Source organism: Callorhinchus milii, unplaced genomic scaffold (assembly GCF_018977255.1).
Source record: "Callorhinchus milii isolate IMCB2004 unplaced genomic scaffold, IMCB_Cmil_1.0 Scaffold9, whole genome shotgun sequence".
In the NCBI taxonomy this organism is placed as follows: Eukaryota; Metazoa; Chordata; class Chondrichthyes; order Chimaeriformes; family Callorhinchidae; genus Callorhinchus; species Callorhinchus milii.
In genome coordinates, this window is record NW_024704750.1 from 22,643,120 (window position 1) to 22,669,172 (window position 26,053).

At 49.9% G+C, this 26,053-nt stretch overlaps 2 protein-coding genes across 2 annotated transcripts; one reads left to right on the forward strand and one right to left on the reverse strand.

The window, feature by feature from the left end:
* The first annotated feature begins 327 nt into the window (after positions 1 to 327).
* Positions 328 to 17,661, forward strand: dglucy (D-glutamate cyclase). The gene is made up of 13 exons (XM_007910126.2): positions 328 to 498; positions 3,245 to 3,338; positions 5,424 to 5,577; positions 8,686 to 8,884; positions 9,490 to 9,640; positions 10,291 to 10,413; positions 10,976 to 11,179; positions 11,904 to 12,164; positions 13,005 to 13,104; positions 14,337 to 14,485; positions 15,234 to 15,353; positions 15,993 to 16,144; positions 17,264 to 17,661. Exons 1-13 carry the CDS (start codon positions 466 to 468, stop codon positions 17,456 to 17,458), a joined length of 1,935 nt encoding a protein of 644 aa, XP_007908317.2. The 5' UTR covers positions 328 to 465; the 3' UTR covers positions 17,459 to 17,661.
* Positions 17,662 to 23,340: 5,679 nt separating this feature from the next.
* Positions 23,341 to 24,403, reverse strand: LOC103189666 (ovarian cancer G-protein coupled receptor 1). The gene has a single exon (XM_007910130.2). The coding sequence runs from the start codon at positions 24,316 to 24,318 to the stop codon at positions 23,341 to 23,343; it is 978 nt and encodes a 325-aa protein (XP_007908321.1). The 5' UTR covers positions 24,319 to 24,403.
* Positions 24,404 to 26,053: the final 1,650 nt, after the last annotated feature.

Genomic DNA, 26,053 nt, shown 5'->3' on the forward strand with positions numbered 1-26,053 from the left:
AAATATAGTCACTCCACTTCTCAGTGAATCCTGTGGAGCGCTTTGAAACGTCCTTCTGACGTGATAAAGTGCTCTATCAAATGCAAGAATTGTTATTATTATTCTATTATCAGGAGTGGCAAACTCGGTCTGATTTCCCTCTTTCTAGCCCAGTGGAACTGAGACTGATTATAGTCCTGGCTGGAATCCGCTCACTCAGCGTAGAAAGCTTCCTCCAGCCCCTGCCTCCCACCCCATTAGCACAGACTCGTACAAACATCCTACAATTAGTAAACTGACAGCGGAGAAGCTGGTGATGTTTACAAGGATTATACAGGTTGCTGAACCTGAGCCAATAGCTTTAAACCACTCTGGTTAAAGTCCGATTTGAACCACTCTGGCTAAAGTCTGATTTGAAGACCGTCCCGACTTGGTTAGACATTCTTCTGTGAACGGAGATAGGTTTGGGGGCTGAAGCACTCTGTTATGGACAATGAACGGATGGTTTCCGCGGCTGAGGTATGTTGTAGGAGAGCCTGCGCCCACACACTCACACACACACATACACACACAGCGCCTTGTGTGTCAAATCGCTGGCCTCTCTTCTTGGACCTTCTCTCCCTCTGCCCCTCCACCCGCAGCGATCCTAATGCAGCCATCAGCTAATGTCTCTCTACAACCCTCAATTCCCTGGCTCCCCTGAAATCCAGGGTTGCTTCCAAACCCACCCGCTCCCCCGGTACAACAGTCATCTCCGCTCACTCAAAACACAAACCCGGAGCGCAGATGGCTGAAATCCGGCCTCATGATTCATCACCATCTGTGGCTCGAGCACCTCCACGCCCACTGCCTCTCCCTTTCACAGACCACAACTGACTTTTACTCCAAAGTCATCCTGGAGGCCAAAAACAATCCAAAGACACTTTTCCACCATCCATCACCTCCTCCGTGCACCCCCTCAAGTCCCCTCGATCCTCACGTTAAATGCCAAGTGCGAAGGGGTCCTAGACTTCTTTGCCTCAAAGATTGAAAACATCCGCTTGGCTGCATCGTCCTCCCTCCCATGTCCTTTCCACCCCACCCAGACCATCCACACAGCCTTCTCCCTCCACCACAGCTCCTGCCACTACCCCCTCCTTACACTCCTTTGCCCCCATTTCTTCCTTCTCCCTCTCAACCACAATCACCCGGATGAAGTTCACCACCTCTTAACTTGATCCCCTCCCCACCCGGCTGCTGGTCGCTCAACTCCCCCGTCTCTCTCCCCTGCTGGCCGACACGGTCAATCAGTCTCTCTCCTCAGACTCTGTTCCACTTCCCCTGAAAACCGCTATCATCACACCACTGCTCAAAGAACCCACCCTCGATCCCTCTCATCTCTCACACTACCGTCCCATCTCCAACCTACCCTTCCTTGCCAAAGTCCTGGAACGCATTGTTGCGGGTCAACTGCGGTCACACTTCTCCCTCCACTCCCTCCTCGAGCCCCTGCAGTCTGGTTTTCACCCCGACTGCCCACAGCACAGAGACAGCACTTGTCAATGTCACAAATGACATTCTATCTGTGACCAGATCTCTGCCTCCTCGTCCTCCTGGATCTCTCTGCCGCGTTCGACACAGTTGACCATGCCTTCCTCCTCCACCTCCTCCCTCATCTACCTGAGTGGGACCGCACTCGCATGGTTCGAGTCCTACCTAACCAACTTTTCATCGCAGCAAATGGTTTCTCCTCCCTCCCTCGCCTGATCACCTGCGGGGTACCCCAGGGCTCCATCCTTGGCCCTTTTCTTTTCCTTATCTGTATGCTCCCTCTGGGCGATGTCATCCTCAGACATGGGTAAACTTCGACCTGTTTGCGGATGACACACAAATCTACTTTGCCTCCTCCAGTACCAACGCCAGGTCCGCCGATGTTCTATCAGCTTGTCTGACAGACATCAAGGACTGGATGAGTGTAAACTTCCTGCAACTGAATATGGACAAGATTGAAGCCTCCTTGGCTCCCGTCAATGTCTTCACTCCTGTGGATGTAAATTCCTCAACTGGGCTCTCCCTCAGACTCACCGAACCACTGCGCAACCTTGGCGTCCAGTTCGACCCCCAACTGTCCTTCCTCCCCCACATCCCATCTCTGACCAGGACGCTTTCTTCCACGCTTTCTTCCTCTCTACAGCTCTGACCTCCTCACTCCCCGATCCACCACCCACCGCCTCCGCTCGACTGGCACCGGCCTCCCGTTCGTCCCGCACTCCGCATAAAAACTTTCCTGTTCGACCATGCTTATTGCCACCTCCCCTTCCCCCTGGCTTGGAGGTCTCTCTTGCGAGGCGAGTGCTCTGACCACTGAGCTATAGGACTTCATTATTATTTATATATCGCCCTTCACGCGGGGTATCTTCCTGGTGCACTTGGCTCGACTTTGAGAGCTTCTGTCAGGCCAACAACAACAGTCACAATAACAACCAGCCGGGGTGTCTGACACATGTGGAAACCCATCACCGCTGCTTAAGAGTCTCCAACCCCAACTGAAAATTCCATGCATCCCACCTGCACGTGGAAATTGTAGAGCAGGATTGTTGGAATGCAATACAGACTCTCTTCCTCGAGGGACGCCTCCCGCTTACCGAATTCCAGAAAGTATTAGGCACAGGTTGGCGAGAGCCAAAGGCTTCGGGGACCCCCGAGTGCGTGTTGGGAGTAACTGCTGGAGTCTAACCAGTTAAAACCGCACAGTATAAACTGGCCATCACAAGCTGCTGTTTGCTAATAGGTATCGGACTGTGGAGCAAGGTTCGCTCTTTAATTACAAAGGTGATAAGTTTGCTGTGCTTACATTTAATTATTAACCCCCTTCACCAGCTTAAAGAATAAAGAATAGTTACTCACGAAGAGACCCGTTTTGTTTCTGGATACTCAAAGGCACAGTGATGGGGTTGGCACGTTGGTCAGACACCAAAACGTCACGGCCGCGATGTGCACAAACAGTTTGCGGCATCCGGATCAAATGTTATTTTCAGCGAACAGATGTGGCTGCCTCCCAACAGCACAGCTCAGGCCTGGAGGGAGCAGCCAGTGAGGATCAGGATGTGAAAGTCAATCGGAAATCTTTGATGCAAAAGAGAAAGAAAGAGATCTTTTGAGTTTGAAGCCGACTATGCTGCCAACAACGGTGACAGTGGGAGCCCAGGGAGGTTGATTGATAAGGATTTCCTTTGCTCAGTTTGATTTCTTTTCTCTCGCTCTCTCTCTCTCTCTCTCTCCCCAGTCCCTGGGGGCAGCCATGCTGCTGCCGGCCGCCGTCAGAGCTTTAATCCGGGCACGGAGACTGCTCGCGACCAACACCTCCTCCGTGGCACAGGGTGAGAAGCAGCACAGTGTACAGACACACTGTACACACCGTATACACACACACACACACACCGCATACACACACACACTGTACACACACACCGCATACACACACATGTACAGCGTACACACTCACGCAACATATACACACGCACAGCGTACATACACACAGCGTTCACACACGCACAGCGTACACACTCACACGCACAGCGTACACACACACGCACAGCGTACACACTCACACACACAGCATACACACAGAACAGCGTGCTAAGCGCACCCACCATGCGCAGCACGGCACTCACTGCGCACAGCACGGTGCACGTGCACACAGCACGGTGCACATGCACAGCACGGTGCACACGTAGCACAGTATACACAGCTTACACACAGTATACACATAGCACAGTGTACATACAGAGTACACACACAGCACAGTGTACACAGCACACCCACACACATACAGTATACACGCAACAGTGTATACATACACAGCGTACACACACAGCACAGTGTACACAGCACACACAGCACAGTCACAACACATGCACACACAACACACACAGTATACACACGGCACACACACGCAGCACAGTATACACCCAGCACAGTATACACACACACACAGTGCACACACACACAGCATACATACACAGCAGTGTACACACACAGCACACACACACGCACGCAATATACACACACAGACACAATACACACACATCACACATCACACCCAGTACAGTATACACACAGCTCAGAAGTCAGTATACAATACAGAGTACAGTAAACAGCACACCACATGCAATACACAGCACCGGACTAGCAGAAAAGTATACAACACAGAACTACAGTACACAGCACAGAGCCTACAGCACACTGCATACACTACACAGCACTGTTCAATACACAGCATAAAGCACAGAGCCTACAGCACACCGCAACAACAACAATAAATTACATTTACACATTGGGAGGACATCCCAAGGCACTGGACGGTCAGGGTTCCGGACCCAAGCAGGGGGTTGGGATCGGGGGGGTGTGGGGGGGTGGAGCGGGAGTAGGAAGGTGGCTGAATGCGTGGTCGAAGAGGAGGGTCTTGGGACGGACCTTGAAGGAGGTAAGGGAGGGGTAGAGGTGAAGGGACTGTGGGTTCGATTGTAGGTGTGTTGCATGGAATTTTTAGTTTGGTTTGGATACTCTTAAGCACGATGATGGCTTTCTGCATACAACAACAACAACCCATCACACCCACCCTCGCCCAGCTCCACTGGCTCCCCGTCCCTCAGAGGATCGCGTTCAAAATTCTCGTCCTCACCTCCACGGGCTTGCCCCCTCCTAGCTCTCCGACCTGCTAACCCCTAATCAACCTGTCCGCTTCCTCCGCTCAGCAGGCTCCGGCCCGCTCCATGACCCCCATCCGGCCCACCCCACCATCGGCAGTCGGACCTTCAGCCTCTCTCCCCCCACCCTCTGGAACTCTGTCCCACATTCCCTTCGCCTCCCTCCCTCCCTCCCTTGCCTCCTTCAAGGCACACCTCAAGACCCTCCTGTTCGGCCGTGCTTTCGGCCACCCTCCTTCCCCTCTTCGCCCTCCACCCTCCTTGATCCTAACCCCCACCACCACCTCCCCCCATTCCCGGGTCCTAATCCCTGACTGTTCAGCGCCTTGGGACGTCCTCTCGTCATAATTTATATCGTATTTATATTGCGTCACACAGGGTAGCGTCTCGGAGTCGCTCGACAGTGGCGGAGTCTGACCCCGAGCCGGTGGGAGGGGAGAGCGTAAGCACCATCAAAACGGATTGTCTTTAGATGCGATTTGAAGGTGGTGAGGGAGGGGGCAAGGCGGAGGGATTGCGGGAGAGAGCTACAGAATTTTGGGGCGCAGTGGCTGAAGGAACGGTCTACTATACAGCACACAGTATAGAGCAGACACCGCACAATACAGTACACAGCACACATCACAGGACACAGTAGAGCACAGCAGACAGCACAGTGTCTCGGACACACCAGCCCCCTTGTGTTGCGGTGACCAGAGCTGGACCTGATGCTCTCTCTCAGCGATGCCTGACCACTGTGCGTTTTGCTCTGAACAGGTTACAAGCAGGCGAACATCGTGATCGTGCACAGAGACTTGGCTGACGACTTTGAGAGGTTCTGTCAGGCCAATAGTGGCCCCCTCCCCCTGCTGTACAGGAGCAAACTCGGGGAGTGGGGCTCCCCCCTGCTCAGCCACGCCTCCGACATAAGGTACAGTAAAAACAACTTACATTTGTATAATAATAATCCTTGCATTTGACACAACAACAACAAGATTCTATTTATAGAGCGCCTTTCACGTTGGGAGGACGTCCCAAGGCGCTGGACAGTTGGGTCGGGACCCGAGCAGGGGGGGAAATGGTCAGAGTGAGGGGAGGGAAGGGAGGGGGTAGAGAGTCGAGAGGGGAGCTGAAGGCACGCCTTATCACATCAGCGAGACATCTCAAAGTGCTTCACAGAATATATTGCAAAGTGAATTAACTGTATAGTTTGCGTGTGAAACACGGCAGCCAATTGTGCACAGCAGTGTCCCACAAGCAGCTGTTAATTGAGTGTCCAGATTATTATTGTTTTTTGAAGAGATTATTACCCCCGAAAAGCAATCCACCAATCGCCTAACAACCGGGTTTCTACTTACTGCTAGGTAAACAGAGACGTGTGAAGCAAGGAAACTTGCCCAACATTTTGCCCTGCCCAGGAATCGAACCCAGGTCGCTTGCGAGGCGAGTGCTCTAACCACTGAGCTACAGGACTTCATTATTATTTATACACCGCCCTTCACGTGGGGTAGGGTCCTGGAGAGCTTGGCTGATGACTTTGAGAGGTTCTTTCAGGTCAACATGACAGTCACAATAACAATCACATGCATTTTGTTTTTGGCCAGCCGTCCGACACATGTGGAAACCCATCACCGTTGCTTAAGAGTCTCCAAACCCAACTGAAAATTCCATGCATCCCACCTACACATGGAAATTGTAGAGCTGGATTGTTGGAATGGAATACAGACTCTCTTCCTCGAGGGACGCCTCCCGCTTACCGAATTCCAGAAAGTATTAGGCGCAGATTGGTGAGAGCCAAGGCTTGGGGAACCCCAGATTGGGAGTTGGGTGTAACTGGTGGAGTCTAACCAGCTAAAACCGCACAGTTTAAACTGGCCATCCAAGGACTGTGGAGCAAGGTTCGCTCTTTAATTGCAAAGGTGATAAGTTGTTGTGCTTATATTTAATTATTAACCCCCTTCACCAGCTTAAAGAATAAAGAATAGTTACTTTTGGTTCTGGATACTCAAAAGCACAGTGATCCCTACCAACCCGCCCGCTCCCTCCGTTCATCAGGCTCCGGGCTGCTCCTTGTCTCCCGCCCGACCCTCCCTACCATCGGTGGCCGAGCTTTCAGCCTCTCTACCCCCACACTCTGGTACTCCATCACAAGGTCGCTTCGCCTCGCTTCCTCCCTTGCCTCCTTCAAGGCCGGTCTCAAAATCCTTCTCTTCGACCGTGCCTTTGGTCTCCCTCCCACCTCTCTGTTTTCCCTCACCTCTACACCAATCCCCTCCCCCATGCTCGGGCCCCGACACCTGACTGTTCAGCACTTTGGGACGTCCTCCCAACATGAAAGGCGCCTCTATAAATGTCATTTTGTTGCTGTTGATGGATTTTCACGTTGGTCAGACAGCCGCTGACCACACCAAAACAACACTTCATGGCTGTTTATGGGGATGTCGCCGTGCAAAAATACACCTACAAAACACACATCACAGCACTTTACAGTAAATCCGCTGAAGCTTTGAGATGTCTCAACCACGTGATAAAGCGCTGCATCAAATGCAAGGAATATTCTTCTAATTTATTTATTAGAATTAATTGTTTTTAATTGCACGGTCGTTTCTCTGACTGGAGGGAAGTGTGCAGTGGTGTTCCCCAGTATTGGTGTTTTTGCTGTTTTTGATAAATGACCTGGACTTGGGTATAAGGGAGGACAATTTCCAAGTTTGCAGATGACACTAAGCTAGGAAACAGTGAGGAGGATAGCAGCAGACTTCAAGAGGACATAGACAGACCGGGAAAATGGGCAGACACGTGGCAGATGAAGTTTAATGTGGAGAAATACGAAATAATGCATTTTGGGAGGAAGAACGAGGAGAGGCGATATAAGCTGATGGTACAATCTTAAAGGGGGTGAAGGAACAGAGAGACCTGGGGGATCATATAAGTAAATCTTTGAAGGTGGCTGGACAGGTAAATAAAGCTGTTAAAAAAGCATATGAGATCCTACGCTTTATAACTAGGGACATAGAATTCAACAGTCAGGAAGTTATGATGAACCTTTGTATAAAACACTGGTTACACCTCAGCGAGAGACTGTTCAGTTCTAGGCCCCACACTTTAGGAATGATGTCAAGGCATTGGAGAAGGTACAAAGGACATTTACCAGGGTGGTATAAGGAATCAGGAGAGGCTAGAGAAGCTGGGATTATTCTCCTTGGAGCTGAGAAGGTTGAGAGGAGACTTTATACAAGTTTTCAAAATTATGAGGGGATTCGATAGGGTGAACAGGTAGAAACTATTCCCACTGGCGGGTGGGTCGGTAACCCGAGGGCACCGAGTTAAAACAGTTATTAAAAGAACCAGAGGGGAAGTGAGGAGAAAGATTTTCACACAAGCGAGTTGTTGGGATCTGGAATGCATTGCCTAAAAGGATGGTGGAAGCTTTTAAGAGAGAAGCAGATAATTATTTGGGGAGGACAAGTTTGCAGGGCTATGGGGAGAGCGCGGGGGAGTGGGATTGACTTGGATCAATGCAAATCAAAAAATCCCTCCGGTTTTTTGAGGGGTTACCTCTGGAAAATCGATTCATCAGTCGACAAACAAGCGGGTTCCTACTTATTGCTAGGTAAACAGAGGCGTGTGGAGTAACGAAACTTGCCTAACATTGCGAGCCTGCCTGGGAATCGAACCGGGGTCCTCTTGTTTGTGAGGCGAGTACTCTAACCACTACACTACAGGATGACTCATTGGTTTGGATCTTTTCAAAGAGCCGGCGCAGACACGATGGGCCGAATGGCCTGATTCTGTGCAGTATAATTCTACGATTGTATGTTGACTCATTGTATAGATAATTTATTAGAATTAATTAATTATAATTGTTTATTACTGTGTTGATTTAAAAAATATTGATTGTAAATTGTTATAATTTGTTGTACTGATTATAAATTGCTGATCATAATTTATTGATTATAATTATTTATTACAAGTGCTTTGAGATGTTTCAGGGTGGGCAGGAGCTACACAAATGGGGGCTTTCTTCTGCCCTTTGCAGGACTGACTGCCTGGCATACAGGAGATATGAAGACGGGCGTTTGACAGGCACTATGACCAGTCTGCGGGAGTACACGGAGCAGATGAGGGACATGGTCACCTTTTACACGGGCTGCAGCTTCTCGTTCGAGAGCATACTGCTGAAGGCCGGTGTCCCGGTCCGCAATCATGAACAAGGCCGGAACGTCAGCATGTATAAGGTAGTGTGGTCACATTCAAACACACCCCTGTCAGCCTGACGCAGTCACTCACACTCTCCAGTCTGAGTCAGAAGGTTGTGGGTTCAAGCCTCATGTCAGGGACTTTGAGCTCACTGTCTAAGACGACACTCTATTAGTATTAGTATTACAATATTGTTATTAATTAATCCTTGCATTTGATTGCACCCATTTTGCGTTTTGCCCACAAAACATACAGTTAATTCACTTTACAGTGTATTCTGTGAAGCGCTTTGGGACGTCTACAAAACCTGATAAGGCGCTATATCAAATGCAGGGATTGTTAGTAGATTATTATTGATAGAGCGGCTCATCATGTCATTGAGACGTCTCAAAGCACTTCACAGAATATATTGTAAAGTAGATTGACTGTGTACTCTGTGGGCGAACGCAGCAAGCAATTGTGCACAGCTGTGTTCCACAAACAGTCGTAGATTGAGTGACAATTTTTTTTGGAGGGATTATTACCCCCGGAAATTTGATTCACCAATCGACAAACAAGCGGGTTCCTACTTACTACTAAGTAAACAGAAACTTAGCTAATAAACAACCTTTTCCCTTTCTCACCCCCCCTCCCTACTCCCCAGACATCAGTGCCGTGCCAGGGGGTCGGAAGCTTTCGGTGTAACATGGTGGTCACCATGAGGCCCATCCCTGAGGAGAAGTTGGACACAGTTGTCAGGGTTACCCACCTCATGCAGGATGTCCACGGGGCTCCTGTCCACATCGGACATCCAGGTACATGACAACAATTCCTTATGGACGTCCTTCAGGCACACGTTAAACCGAGGTCCCCGTCTGTGCTCTGTTCAGGTGAACGTTAAAGATCCTGAGGCCCTATCAGAAAAGAGAAGGGAGTTTTTCTCTCTCTCTCTCTCCTGGGGTCCTTGGCAACAAGTCCCCAGATGATAATTGCTCGTTCATTTTATGGCTATTTGCGGGGACGTTGCTGTGCGCAAACTGTCTGCCGGGTTCTCCCCACGGTCAAAGAGGAAGATCTTCTGGCGTGATCTCGCCTAAAGACCTTCCTTTGTAATCGTGCTTACGGTCGCCTCCCCCCCCCCCACACACACTCTCCCCCTGGCTCAGCGTCAGTCTTCGCCATGGTCAAGTACTCCAGGACGCTTCCCCGAGTGGAGGACGCTGTATAAATGCCAGGGGAAGCAGGGGCAAGGTGGAGAGATTGAGAGGAGAGAGTGACTGAAAGCACGACTGGTGATAGTGAAACGGAAGGGACGAGGGGCAAGAAGGAGGCCGGAGGAGCCAAGCGGAGGGGGAATGGTGTTGGCATGGGGAGTAAGCAGGTCGGAGCGGTAGGGAGGTGCTGGGGTTACCCAGTCACTACACTCGAGGGAGACTAAAACAACATTTATTTTTGTGGCCCTCAGGACTGATTGGAATTGAAGATTTGTCCAGCCCGGATTTCGGGGACGCGGTTGAAGCACATCCCGGTGACATACCCGTGTTCTGGGCCTGTGGAGTGACGGGAATGGAAGCCGTTCAGAGCTGCGGTGAGACGTCCCCTACGCCAGTGGGGGTGGGGGTTAGTAGATGGGTCTAGTGTTGGCATGGAGCTGCGCTGTGGGACCCTGCCTGAGATTAACATTGAACTCTCTGTGTAAAATTGCTGAAAGTAGTCCACGAAACATGGTTAGTGCCTTCACCTCGCAAGAGAGAGGACCCGGGTACGATTCCCGTGCAGGGGGCGAAACGTTGGGCAGGTTTCCTTACTCCAGACGGCTCAGTTTACCAGCAGTAAATAGGAACCCAGTTGTTAGTCGATTGGTGGATTATTTCCAGTAATAATCCCTCCCCCCCCCAAAAATAAAACATGGATAAAAAAAAATTAATACGGACACTCAATCCACGACTATTCGTGGGACGCTGCTGTGTGCAATTGGCTGACGCATTCCGCCCACAAAATACACAGTTACTTCACTTTACAATATTTCTTCCTGTGAAACGCTTTGAGACGTTTGGACAATGTGATAAGGCGCTATATCAAATGCAAGCATTATTATTAAATGTCTGGGAAATTTATAATGTCTCCCTCTTTAATTGCTCTGCTTCCAGGGTCTCCGCTGGCCTTCACCCACGCCCCCGGCTGCATGTTTGTCACTGATGTGAGGAGTGAGGAGGAGGCCGAGACCCCAGCCTGCCCCGCGGACACCCCACAGGTTGTGAGGGTTTGTCAGACTCCTGCCCACTACAGCATTGCCTCAGCCTCCACACTGGATGTGATCAGAGAGCTGGAGGCTCTGATACAGCAAGACCCAGGTAAGTGGGAGGGTGTGTGTGGGGGTGGTGGAGGGGGTAAATGATCCCAACAACTAAATGATAAAGGAAGTTGCAGGCAAGATCAGAGCCTCTGGGGTAGCCCTAGACAAGTCTCTTTGCCTGCCAATTACAAATAATCCTTTCCAAAAAATAATGATAATTGGTCACTCAATGCTGGGTTTCACCCACAAAACAGAATCAATTTACTTTACAGTTTATCCTGTGAAGAACTTAACATAACATAACATGTAGGAGCAGGAGTAGGCCCTTGGAGCCTGCCCCGTCATTCAATCATGGCTGATCTTCTAATCTAACTCCAGCTAATAACCTGACGCTGCCTTATCCCCATATCCCTTAATCCCTTTTGCAATAAGAAATCTATCTATCTCAGTCTTGAACTTTCAGACTTTCAGACATCTCGCATGTGCTAAAGTGTTATATCAAATGCAAGGATTATTATTATTATTGGCGGGCAGCCCATCAGCATCTCTGCCCCCACCCTCTGGCACCCTATCCCACAGTCCCTTTGCCTCACCCCCTCCTTTGCTTCCTTCAAGACTCGTGTCAAGACCCTCCTCTTCGACCGTGCCTTCATCCTACCCCCATCCTCCCTGCCCTCCACCCCTCCTGATCCCTCACTGTCCAGCATCTTGGGAAGTCCTCCTGACGTGAATGGCCGCTGTGCAAATGTAATTTGTTTGTTGTTATTATTGTTTGCCCTCAGGTAACCGAGGTATCAGACACCTCACGATGAAGGACCAGTTACTGAAGGCCGCACTCTCTCTCTCCCACGCTAACTCAGTGCTGCTCACCACCGGGTTCCCAACTCACTTCAGGCATCAGCCTCCGGAGGAGACGGATGGTCCTCCAGGAGCCCTTGCCATGGCAACGATGTTGCAGGCCCTGAAGAAAGACGTCGCCATAGTAACGGACCAGAGAGCCCTGGAGTTGTACAGAAAGATCATCGAAGAAGCCGTTGAGCAAGGTGGCCATCAGCTATAAAGCTCCTCTCGTTCACCGAGGCCCTTGGCACACTCAGTCCAGGACAACACCATGGGTTTTGAGTCAAGAGTTTCTCTCCATTATTCACCCCTTGTGTAGGCCTCGCACTTTGACTTGGGGGCAGTCAGATTGGGGGAATACACCTCAGATGAGACTTCCTTGTCTTGCTCGCTGAGTTTGTGAGGAGGGTTCAGGCGAAGAAAGCTCTTCGGCCCATTGGATCTCATCCTCCGAGAAACCCAACCGAACACACCAGCCATCCATTACAGTATCGAGCCTTTTCTGAAAGACGTGTCAGTCTGGCATAGTGGTAGCACTCTCTCTTCTGAGTCACAAGGTAGTGGGTTCGAGCCCCATGTCAGTATTTGGAATCACATAATTTAAGCTGGGGGGGGTGGGGAAGGGGTCGCATTGGTATAGAATAGCACAAGCTATGGACGAGAAGTTAAACCGAGGCCCCATCTGCCTGTGCAGGTGGACGTTAAAGAACGTTAAATAGTGGACGTTAAAGGTGGACGTTAATGAACGTTAAATAGTGGCACTATTCGAAGATAGAAGGGAGTTTCTCTCCTTGAGTCCTGGCCAGCAATCCCCCAAATAAAATGTAGTCACTCACTCCATGGCTGTTTGTGGGACACTGCTGTGCGCAATTGGCTGCCGCGTTTCGCCCACAAGATTACAGTCACTCCATTTCACAGTAGATCCTGTGAAGCGCTTTGAGACGTCCCGTTGAGGTGATTGGCGCTATACCAAACGCAAGGATTATTATGATGATAATTATTACTAACAAGTCCTTACCTCGACCTTTTCCTCCCCATCCCAGGGGTGTTGGAAGCTGCCGTGCCACTTCTCAGTTTCCAGGATACCGGCGTTGACTCGGCTCTGAGCTTCCTGTGTCACGATGGGAGAGCCAACTCCCCGAGGTAGGCGAGCGTGCGGGGGTCACGGCAAAACCAGCCGGAGTGTCTGGCCTCCTCACTGCCTCGGTGGGATGTTCAGGTCCGGGATGGACCCTGGAACCTTCAGGAAGGAACGTCCTCACGCTGAGGGCGTGAGCGTGGGACCTCACTGCTGGCAGCTGTGGTCAAAGCAGAAAATATCAATGTGTTCAAGAGGAAACTTGATGCAGGCATGAGGGAGAGGAAAATCGAGGGGTGTAGGAGAGGGGAATCGAGGGGTGTAGGAGAGGGGAATAGAGAGGTGTAGGAGAGGAGAACAGAGGGGTGTAGGAGAAGAGAACAGAGGGCTGCAGGAGAGGGGAATAGAGGGGTCCAGGAGAGGGGAATAGAGCGGTGCAGGAGAGGGGAATCGAGGGGTGCAGGGGAGGGGAAGAGAGGAGTGTAGGAGAGGGGAATCGAGGGGTGTAGGAGAGGGGAATCGAGGGGTGTAGGAGAGGGGAATCGGGGGGTGTAGGAGAGGGGAATGAGAGGGGTGTAGGAGAGGGGAACAGAGCGTAGGAGGGAAACTATAGGTGTGTAGGAGAGGGAAACTATAGGGGTGTAGGAGGTGCGGTAATTCAGACCGGCAAGGTCCCAGGTTCCATCCCAGATCTGACCTGAGTTAATTATAACTGGGACCGGCTGGTTGGAATTGACATAGACCAATACAGCACAGAAACAAGCCACGGGGCCAACTTGTTTTTATACTCTACTCAAGCCTCCACCCTTCCTATTCCCCTCTCCTCCACCCCTCTAAGGGAATAGGAGGCCTGCAGCTCAGTGGTTAGAGTGCTTGCCTCGCACGCGAGAGGACCTGGGTTCATTTCCGGGGTGGGGCAAAACCTTAGGCGAGTTTCCTTACTCCAGCCTCCTCTGTTTACCTTGCAGTAAGTAGAAACCTGTTTTTTAGTCGGTTGGTGGATTGCTTTCCGGGTGTAATAATCCTTCCCCTCCCAAAAACAATTGGTCACTAAATTTCACAGTTGTCTGGGAGACGCTGCTGTGCGCAATTGTCTTCCATGTTTCGCCCACAAAACACACAGTCGATTCACTTTACGGCGTATCCTGTGAAGCGCTTTGAGACGTCTCGAAGACGTGATAAGGCGCTGTATCAAATGCAAGGATTTTTATTATTATTATTATTATTAAAGGCCCAAGGATTTCTCTTTCCGGAAACTTCTATGATGATATTTGTATCATTTTCTGAATCTGGACAGGTACGACCACCTGATAGCGATAGAACGTTCTGGAATGGCGATGGACGGCAATTATTACAACGCCAGGAAAGTCAATATTAAACACTTGGTGGATCCGATCGACAAACTGTTCCTGGCGGCGAGGGAGGTGCCGGGAATCAGCACGACCGGTGAGATGGGGGGGAGCCCTCCGAGGGGTGAGGCCACAGAATTCCACCCGTTCTTAAGCCTGAGAACAATTGGATTTAAGGTCTCGCAGAGTTTTGGAAAATTCTCTAATTCAGTCTCAATAACAACACATTGCAGTTAACACGTTGCCTTTCCACATGAGGAGGACGTCCCAAGGTGCTGGACAGTCAAGGATTTGCATCCGAGCTGAGGATTGGGATCAGGAGGGTGTGGAGGGCAGGGACGGCGGGGGTAGAAGGGTGGCCGAAGAGGGGGATCTTGAGTCGAGCCTTGAAGGAGGCGAGGGAGTGAGCAAGACGGAGGGACTGTGGGATGGAGTTCCAAAGGGTGGGGGCAGAGAGGCTGAAGGCCCGACCGCTGATGGTGGAGTGGGAAGGGTGGGGGACATGGAGCAGGCCGGAGTCCGCTGAGCGGAGGGAGAGGACGGGTTGGTATGGAGTTAGCGGTAGGAAGGAGCAAGAGGGTGGAGGGCATTGAAAGTGACGCCTCTTTCTTTTCAAGAACTTGTTCCCAGCAATCCTCATATCCCAACATCGGGAATGGGATCCTCCGCCTTTTTCATCGGGAGGACGTCTCAGAGCACTTCAAAGAATCCACTGTAAAGGGTAGCGACTGTGTGTTTTGTAGGTGAATGCCTACAGGAATTTTCCACAAATCCGTACTATGTGTTCAATATCGCTGTCCTTACCTCATGGCATTAACTTGGTTTGACTTGGTTGTGCTCTTCAGGTATTGGGGATGGAGGCAACGAATTGGGAATGGGAAAGGTGAAGGAGGCTGTGAAAAAATACATCACCAATGGAGACTTGATAGCCTGCGATGTCGAGGCGGACTTTGCTATCATTGCGGGTGAGTTTATTGTGCGCCCCACACCCTCCCCGTTTGTCAGTCTGGTGCAGCGGGAGCACTCTCGCCTCTGAGTCAAAAGGTTGTGGGTTCAAGCCCCCAGATCAGGCCTTGGGATCACTAGTCTAAGCTGACACTGCACTGGGGGTGGGAGTTGCATTGTCGGAGTTGCCGTCCTTCAGACGAGATGTTAAACCGGGGTCCCGTCTGCCTGTTCAGGTGGACGTTAAAGATCCCGCAACTCGAATAGAGAAAGGAATTTCTCTCTCTCTCTCGGTGTCCTGGCCAACAATCCCCCAAATAAAATTGGTCACTTGCTCCACGACTGTTTGCGGGACACAGCTATGAGCAAATTGGCTGCCACGTTTCGCCCACAAAATACACAGTCGTTGCATTTTACAGTATATCCTATGAGGCATTTTGAGATGTCTCATTATTATTTTGTTTATTGGTCTGGTTGCGGTGGGGGGGAGGGGGGTGTGGGGGGGTGGGAGGGTTGTGATGCCGGAAACACCTGCCTTTGGGATGGGACGAGACCGTTCCAGGCTTTTGTCCTGGCTTCACTGTTGCTTTCTTTTGGAGCTCGAATAAGCGAGAAACTGCCCGCAAGGGGCCTAACCTTGAACCAACCATTTTCTGTAGGTGTGTCAAACTGGGGGGGCTACGCCCTGGCCTGCGCTCTGTACCTCCTCAATTGCTGCAGCGTCCACGCCCGGTACTTGCGCAGAGCCATCGGCTTTCCTAACGGGAGCGAGAGAAACGCCTGGACCTCAGCCCTGCCCTCGGTCAACAAGGTACGTCAGGTGTTCTCACTGGAATCACCGTTTCACTTTTGAAAGGCTTTGAGGAGACTAATTAGGTTCTTATTATGTGCTTACGTTCACCGCCCCTCCAACCCCAACCACCTGGCTTGTCGTCAGGTTCCGCTACTGTCAAACACTCAGAGACTTTACCATGCGTGAGGGTGGGGTCTACATAAATGCGAGTTGTTGTTGTTTTTGACAGCGTGTTTCTGAAACACGCGGAAATCCGTCACCGTGCTTAAAAGTCCAAACCAAGCTGAGAATTACACACGTCCCACCTACACATGGAAACCCCAGAGACAGATTGTTGGAATGGAATGCGCGCTCTCGCTCTCACTCTCTCTCCCTGAAGGGACCCACCCTACTTATCTAATTCCGGAGAGTATTAGGCGCATGTTGGCAAGATCCAAGGCTTGGGGAGAACCAAGGGATAATAATAATAATCCTTGCATTTGATATAGCGCTTTTCACGTCGGGAGGACATCCCAAAGCGCTTCACAGAACACACTGTAAAGTGAATTGACTGTATATTTGTGGGCGAACGCGGCAGCCAATTGCGCACAGCAATGTCCCACAAACAGTCGTAGATTGAAAATGACCAATTTATTATTGTTTTTGGTTTTGGAGGGATTATTATTAGGCTCTGTGTGGAGTAAGGAAACTTGCCCGAGGTTTCGCCCTCTGCCTGGAATTGAACTCAGGTCTCTCGCTTGCAAAGTGAGTGCTCTAACCACTGAGCTATAGGACTCCACAATCATGGGAAGGGGTAACTGCCGGAGTCTAACCTGCTAAACTGAATAGCTAAACCCATTGATATCGCTGTCTGAGTAGCTTTCCCATTGCTTGTCCAGATAGGACCACCCTACCCATTAGGGCATTGGCTTGCAGGGTTAACAGGAGCTGCCCCCAGTGATTGGTCTGCTCTTCCAAGTTGATGAGCCCGTTCAGTGAAAGATGATTCCTGCTGATTAGTAACAAAGGGATGAGAGCTCAGGATTGTCACCATGAGAGTTTACAGGGAATTTCTGGACAAATAATTATTATGATTATTATTTAGCGCTGTACAGAGTGTAAGGATGATGATTCTAGCCTCTCGTACTCTGTCCTCAGGAAGACAAACTACTACAGATCCTGGTCAAACACGGAATCCGGAGCGGAGTGACTGGGAATCTGGGAATGGAGGTGGATGGTTTGCCGTTCCACGATGTTCACTCATCTTTGATTAGACAGCTGCTCACAATCACCCTCACACCTCACACAGCAGGACGTGAAGGAAGTTTGAAACCAAAATGTAATAACATTTAATTAGACGGACGTTAACTATCCCGCAGCGCTACTCGATAACAGAAGGGAGTTTCTCTCCCAGTGTCCTGGCCAACAATCCCACCCCATCACTCACCTCACAGCTATTAGTGAGATCTCGCTAACACTGCACTTGTTAATAGCTTATTAGCTGTGAAGAGCAGCAAGACTTTTGATGTGCTATAAAAAGGCCAGATTCTTCTTTCCATCTGTTAATGGCACAAGTGTATCTGTACCTGTGACTTCCTGCCTAGACCAGGGCATATCTACACTCTTTACACTCAATCACTCACCGACATTCAAACACTCACATCCAAATTCAAAACACTCACTTAGACTCACGCTCATTAAAACTCACAAACACGAACACATGTTCACCATCTCACACACACACACACACCAATACTCTCAATACTCTCACTAACACTGTCACATTTGCCCACAAATATACGATCAATTCACTTTACAGTCTATTCTGTGAAGCGCTTTGAGACGTTGAGAAGACGTGAAAAGCGCTATATCAAATGCAGTGATTATTATTATTATTCGCAACAGCCGTCAGGAGATGGCGCTCTATGCTCACTGTACACTATTTCACCACTAATTCCACTTTATGGCTGATGGTGAACTTTAATTCCACCGGTGGGTGGGTTGTCCCCCCGAGGACACCGATTAAGAAATAGTTGTTAAAAGAAACAGAGGGGAGGTGAGGAGAAATGTTTTCACGCAGCGAGTTGCCTGAACGGCTGGTGGAAGCCGATTCGATAACAACTTTTAAGAGAGCAGATAATTATTTGGGGAGGACAAGTTTGCACGGCTATGGGGAGAGCGCGGGGTTGATCAGGGCTATGGGGACAGAGCGGGAGTGGGGGATTGATTTGGATAGCTCTTTTCAAAGAGTCGGCACAGACACGATGGGCCGAATAACCTCCTTTTTGTGATAGGATTCTATGAACACTCTGAGCCAAAAACAACAACTCATTGCTTACACTAACTGGAAGTGTATCCTACTGACAAACTCAGACGACGCTCCTTGCTCAGTTCCACCTATTCTCAGCTCTGTTCCGTGTTGAGTGCAACAACAACCACAACTTGCATTTATCTCCTCCAAATAAAATCACTCATTCACTTCACGGCTGTTTGTGGGATGTCACAGTGCATAACTGGCTGCCTGCAAATTACACAGTCACAGCACTTTAGAATAAAATCCTGTGAAGCGCTTTGAGGCATCTCAGTGACAATCAGAAAGGCTATATCAAATGCAAGCTGTTAATATCTTAAACCAAGGTCCCGTCTGTGACAGTTCAGCCAGGTGTTAAACGATCTGGTGACGTTATTAGAAAAGAGGAGTTTCTCCCCCCTGAATTTTTGGTGTCAAATCACTCATTCATTTTATGGTTGTTTTTGGGACCTGGCCGTGCGCAAAATGGCTGTCTCAATGTCTCAGTTAACGTTTCTCATAGAAAGGTTCTTGTCAGTTAGCTCTGTTAGCGTAATCTTTCATCTAGTTTTTTTTAACATAATTATATGGTGCTCACTTTACTTCAACCCGGTCACAAAGCGTTCCCTCCCACAAGTCCTGCCTCTAGTCACCATCTGCAAAACCTTAAATAGTCCCCAGACTCAAACGCCACAGGTGGGGGATGGATGGGGTGGGGGTCCTAGACTCTATTAATAACCCCACAAATGTAGGGGATCATGACATAATCCTCGCATTTCATACAGCGCCTTATCATGTCTTCAAGACGTCTCAAAGCGCTTCACAGGATACACTGTAAAGTGTAGTGACTGTCTTTTGTGGGCGAAACGCGGCAGCCGATTAATTGCGCGCAGCAGCGTCCCCACAAACAGCCGTGGATTGAAGTGACAAAATTATTATTATAATTCAATCCATTTTTGAAGGAATTGTCACCCCCGGAAAAGCGATCCGCAAATCAACTAACAACCGGGTTCCTACTCACCGCTGGGTAAACAGGGGCGTGTGGAGTGAGGAAACTTACCCAACGTTTCACCCTCTGCCCTGGGAAAAGCAGAGACATTGAGTGGGTCAGCAGAAAAGTCCAGCTGCGGATTCCTCTGTGAACACCCTCCACAAACCTCCGCTACAAATGATTCTGGCCCGCGGGCCACTCGCTGGGTACCTGTACCTGACGTCACTGGGCAGAGCAAGAGAGCAAATGATTGTGACTGACTCTCTCTCTCGCTCTCTCTGGGTCTGTGTGCAGTACCAGCCCTGAGAGGCAGGACGTGGTTAGTTCCTATAGCTTCGCTGGTGTCCCACCACCGCCCACCCCCCCCCCCCAAAAAAAGGGACTACCCAGTTTATGTTAAACAAGTCATTTTTTGCAACAACCTCATATGTGCTATTTCCTTAGGTTTTTTTATCAGTGAAAAAAATGTAGATTGGCGGCAAAATTGTATCTCAATAGCACCAATCAACCCCCCGCAATTTTCTGCCAAATGCGTCAAAAGACACTCCGCAACCATACCCCCACAACGGGTAGAGTTCGCAAATCTCCCCAGAATTTGGGGCAAATATTTCCGCACTTTTCTGTTGGCCCAGGACGTTTGTCGACAAATACAGTCACTACACTTGGCAGCGAGTCCTGGCAAGTGCTTTAAGAGCTGTGTCAAAGCGAAAGGATAGGATTAACTTCCTATTCGGACTTGAAACGTGAAATAAATCACGTTTCACGGACTTGAAATGTGAAACGTGATTTATTTAACGTGCGCATTGCGACCCTGGCTCTGTGACAACTTGTGCAACAGAGGGAGTGTTGACCTGGGGGTAGACTGGGGGTTTAAGGTGGAGTTAAGTCAGAGAGGGGTCAGCAAGGCTTCAAAACTCAGAGCAAAAACATCTTTATTTTGTGTGCAAAATAAAAAAAAACTATTTAAAAATGCGGACTTAATACTGTGCAAACAATAAAAGGTTTACAGGGAAATCAGATAAAAATTCCCCCTCAAAAAACACATCGGCACATTGTATTTCACCCTTGGGTCGGGGCAGCGTCTACGGAGAGAGGAACGTGAGTTAACCTTTGGTCAGATTTCCAGCATCTGCATTATTTTGCCTTTTTTTTTCAAGCATTTAATCCTCAACTCTCAAAGGCCGTGGGAGTGATATGCTGCTATGTATGAGGTAAGTTAGAGTAAGTATGTAGGGAGAGGGGGTGGGAGAGAGTTGGTGTTTTTTATTCCACGGGTTACAATTCTCTGCTCATTCCTTTTTCCCCCCTATCAGACGAGACGTTAAACCGGAAGCTCTATCTCTCCTTCTCCGTCTCCTTCTCTGACTAATCTTTGTGCTGCCTCTTTCTCTGCTCAGTTACCCGATACTTCTAATGCTTTGGGACGTTCTCCCGATGCGAAAAGTGCCGAACAAAGACACAGCTCGTTCCTGTAGTTCAGTGGTTAGAGCACTTGCCTCGCAAGCCAGAGGACCTGAGCTCAATTCCCGGGCAGGCGAAACGTTGGCCAAGATTCCTTACTCCACACACCTTTGTTTACCCAGCAGCAAGTCGGAACCCGGGTTGTTAGTGGATTGCTTTTCTGGGGTTAATAATCCCTCCAAAAACGACAATTTGGTCTCTCAATCCACGGTGTTTTTTGGGACACTGATGTGTGCAATCGGCTGCCATGTTTGTCGTCGTCGCCGTTGATGTGTGGTCAATCCTGGTGTCGCTGTGCAAGTCCTGTACGTTCTTCACCACTGGGAACAGTTTCATTAGGTCAGAAGCTAATGTTATAAAAGGGTCAGCAGTTGAGTAGTCAGTGAGGGGCAAATACCAGTAAATCTCCCCCACCTTTCCCATTCATTAAGTTGTCAATAAGGTAGATGTGTGTGTCTCTCCCTCTGGTCAATCCCCTAAATAAAATTGTATCATTAATAATAATCCTGCATTTGATATAGCGCCTTATGTTTTCGAGACGTCTCAAAATAGAATATACTGTAAAGTGAAGTGACAGTGTATTTTGTGGGCGAAACGCAGCAGCCAATTGCGCACAGCAGTGTACCACAAACAGTCGTGGATTGAGTGACCAAATTATTATTATTATTAATTTATTTAGAAGGGATTATCACCCTGGAAAAGCGATACGCCAATTGACTAACAACCGATCTGCCTCTTGGGACATTTCGAATGCTCTTATCAAACGTGAGGAGTATTGCTACGAAATCTGATCTTTTTAGAGATTGCTACGAAATGCTTTTTAAAGAAACTGCCATCTCAAGCCACCAGTTTGGAGCCCAAAAGACCTCGCATTTCTCTGGCCTCACTTGTGTTGGGAGGAGGAGGAGGAGGAGGAGGGGAAAGGAGAGGGTCAGCTCAGGTTTCTCTACCCCATTTTGTTCCTCATTCTTCTGAAATGAAACCCACAGAGCACAGCTGGTTCCCACAAGGCTGGTTAGGTTCTGCAACAAGTTCCCCAGCGAGGGTGAGAAAGGAGCCAACTAACTAACGGTTGGCTGACCACCGGTGGAGCCGATGTGTGTGTGTGTCAGGCTGCCAGGAACCAAACCCTTCTTTCTCGGCAGAATACCTAAGAGCCTGAGAAGAAGTGCGTCAGAAGAACGTGGCAAGGCCGGAGTGTGGAGTGTGGGTTTGATGAGGTGAATGCTGTGACATAGTACAGCAGCGGGCGAGAAACACAGTGTTATAGGTCTCTACCTCACAGATTCCTGGACAGGGCGGAGTGTTAGGTCAGTTTCCTTGCTCCACTCGCCTCTGCTTACCTAGCTGTAAGGTTCTTAAGTCAATTGGCGGATTGTTTTCCCCCCAAAAATTTCAATTTTACTCAATCCACGACTGTTTGAGGTTGCCTTGTTAATCAGACCAGTTAGTTAAGATTTGATGTGTGGAAACCTGTCAAGGAATCAGGAAATCTTGTCTGTACAGGTTCAGCAGTTTTGAGTAATCGAGTATTTTGAGATCTGACGTGGAGGTGGAATTAGGTTCAGAAATGAACCTGACACCCAGCTGAGAAATAAGGGAAACAAAAGGTTCAATGGAATTGTTATGACCGGTCTACAGTGGGGGTAAAACACACAGGCAGATCACTTTTCCAGGGAGGTAATAACCCCTTTTTAAAAAATAATAATTGGTCACTCAATCCACGACTGTTTGTGGGGACGCTGCTGTGCAGAATTGGCTGCTGTGTTTTGTCCACAAAATATACAGTCAATTCACTTTACAGTAAATTCCGTGAAGCGCTTTGAGACGTCTCGAAGAAGCGATAAAGGGGTTGTTTCGAATGCAAGGATTGTGTGAATTGCTGTTCGAAATACGGAGTGTAACAAAGCTGCGAGTTCTTCGCTCTCTAGCCCAGGGTGGATCTGTTGCCAGCGACGTCCACTCTGACTGGCTCAGAGACCATCACATCCTCCCTGAACAACATAACCTTCAGATCAAACTGGTGGGGTTTTTTTCTTGGGAATTCTTCATCATTCGTTCCTGGGGAGATCACAGAGACAGAAGCTGTTAGACATGACCTGCTCGCTGGTAAATTTGGGTTCCCCCCACCTCCCCCCTTCCGCCTGGGGGCAATCTGAGGATTTGCTGTGAAGTGGAGTGACTGTGTTTGTAGGTGAACACAGCAGCCAATTTTACTCAATGATGTGATTTTATTGGGCTCTGGGGCGGGGTGGGGGGGTGCGGTGGGGAAGGGGGAATTCTCAGCCAGGACACCAGGAGAGAGGAACATTCTTCTTTTCGAACTGCGCATGAGGTCTCTGAAGCCCACCTGAACAGGCCACCGATGGTGGGAGGGGGAATTGGTTTAACTTCTCACCCGTTCATGACCTCCTATGCCTCTGGCCTCACCTGGCAGAAGGTGCAGCCCACAACTCCTTCGCCCTGTCCGCCCACCTGCCCGCCCATCCACCCTCAAGTCATGAGGGCGAATTTCTGGGTGACGGGTGCGACAAGCTCCAGCGAGTTCCTCCTGGTGGTGCAGGCAGAGAACTTCCTGATGGGGGTGAGGAGCCTGGTGAGCCTGTTCTGCGTGCTCTCGGACACAAAGCAGTAGAGGATGGGGTCGGCCACGCAGTTGAGGCTGGTCAACATCAGCCCGAAGTGGTAGGTGTCGAATATCTCGTTGGCAAACTCGCAGTCCACCTCGAAGATGGTTCGGGCCATCAGGAAGACGTGGTAAGGACCGAAACAGCACAGGAAAATGACGATGGTGCTGAACACCAGCCGTTTGATCCTGATCTTGGAAGGTCCTCGGATGCCGGGACTTTTCTGGATCGTCTGCAGGACCTTGATGTAGCAAAAGAACAGTAGGAAGAAGGGGAGGAGGAAGCCGATGAGAAGCCGGTAGACGTTGACTTTCTTTTCCAAGGACCTCATGGGGTAGTGCTCGAAGCAGAGAGAGTCATTGTCATGGTCCCTGGAGAGAGCTCGGGAGCGCAGGAACACAGAGTACACCACGATCTCCTTGAGCCAGATCAGGAGGCTGACGGCCATTGCCCCTCTCATGGTGTGCAGGGACTTGAAGTGAAGCGGGTAGACCACGGCCAGGAAACGGTTAACGGAGATGCAGCAGAGGAAGCCGATGGTGATGTAGATGTTCTCGTAGAGGAGGACACCACAGATCTTACACAGGATGGGAGCCAAAACCCAGTCGTCATGTTGGAGCATGTAATGGACCCACAGGGGCAGGGACGCCAGGTAGAGAAGGTCCGAGATGGTCAGGTTGCACAGGTAGATACCCAGCTCGTTCTTTTGCTTGATCTGAAGGAAGCTATAGTACAGGGACAGGAGGTTGGTAGGGAGGCCAACCACAAACACAAAGATGTAGACATAGGGGACAATGGTCTGGTGGATGCCGTGGTCCAGGGTGCAGTTGGTGTAAAAGTTCATGCTCTTGGCAAATGACTCGCTCGCCCAAACTTCCTCCTGTTTCTATTCCGGTCTCCAGGCAGCTCGCCTAACCTCGCACCCAAACCCGCCCCCACCCCTCCCCCACTCCCCCAGTCTCGATCTCCAAGCCCGTCGGCAAAACAGTGGAGTTGAATCTCTGCTTGCTGAAAGGAAAGCAGAAAGGCGGTCGTCAGAGCAGCTCTTCTTGTTGTTGTTGGAGAGACTCCAGTGGGGGAGCGAGCCCCAGCACAGACACGATGGGGAGAGAAGAGAGAGAGAGCAAGGAACGGGGTTAGAGTAGAGAGCTCCAGTGGGGGAGCGAGCCCCAGCACAGACACGATGGGAGAGAGAGAGAGAGAGAGCAGGGAACGGGGTTAGAGTAGAGAGCTCCAGTGGGGGAGCGAGCCCCAGCACAGACACGATGGGGAGAGAGAGAGAGAGAGAACAGGGAACGGGGTTAGAGTAGAGAGCTCCAGTGGGGGAGCGAGCCCCAGCACAGACACGATGGGGAGAGAGAGAGAGAGAGAGCAGGGAATGGGGTTAGAGTGGAGCGCTCCAGTGGGGGAGCGAGCACCAGCACAGACACGATGGGGAGAGAGAAGGAATGGGATTAGACAGAGATGGTGTTGATTTCTAAATGACCTGCACATCATGTTAGCCCTTGTGATGATGGGCGTTCTCTTTGCAGCAATCAGTTCACCAGGTTTTAATATAATACACGTGGCGTCCTGTAGCTTAGTGGTTAGAGCACTAGAGTGCCAGTGGTTAGAGTAAGCGAGAGGACCTGGGTGCGATTCTCGGGCAGGGGGCGAAACGTTAGGCAAGTTTCCTTACTCCACGCGCTTCTGTTTACCTAACAGTAAGTACGGTTGTCAATCGATTGGTGGATCGCTTCAAAAAAAGCCCTTCCAAAAAAATTCAAAAATAATAATTTGGTCAACCCACAGCTGTTTGTGGGGACGCTGCTGTGCGCAATGGGCTGTCGCGTTGACAGGAACAAATGACATAGTGCCTTTCACGTCAGGAGGACGTGTGAGTGTTTGTGTGTGTCTGTGTGTGTGTGGGACGCCGCTGTGTGAAATCGGCTGCTGCATTTTGCTCACAAATTTGCATTTGATATAGCGTTTTTCACATCTTCTCGATATGTGTTTGTACATGTTTGTGTGTTTGGGTGTGAGACCAGAGGCGGAGAGGCCAGACTGGGGACAGAGGCCCGGTTGGGAGAAAATTAGTAAAATAAACCAACTCAAAAACTTTTACCATTAACATAAAAGAACCATCTCCTGGTGTAGCCAATTACCACAACAGTGACCTTCACGCAACAGCAGATCCCAGCAGCTTCTCTGGTTCCCACCCAGCACATACATAATCTCTCTTCAATGACTTGCCTCAGGTGTCTAACTGCACTCATTTGATGTGCACACGAACACTCGGGTTTATGTTCAGCCTCTCTGCCCCCACCCTCTGGAACTTCAACCCACGGGCCTTTTGCCTCGCTCCCTCCCTTGTCAACCTCTCTCGTGTCAGTTCAGCTCCTGAGCCTCTGTGTATTTCGGGAGAACGCAGCAGCCAAATGCACACAGCAACGTCTCACAAACAGCCGTGAGGTGATAAAAGCCATGAATCTTATTTGGGGGAATGTTGGCCAGGAGACCGGGGGAGAGAGAGAAAGAGAGAGAGAGAGTGAGAAACCCCCTTCCCTTTTCAAAAGGTGCCCCGGGATATCTTTAACATC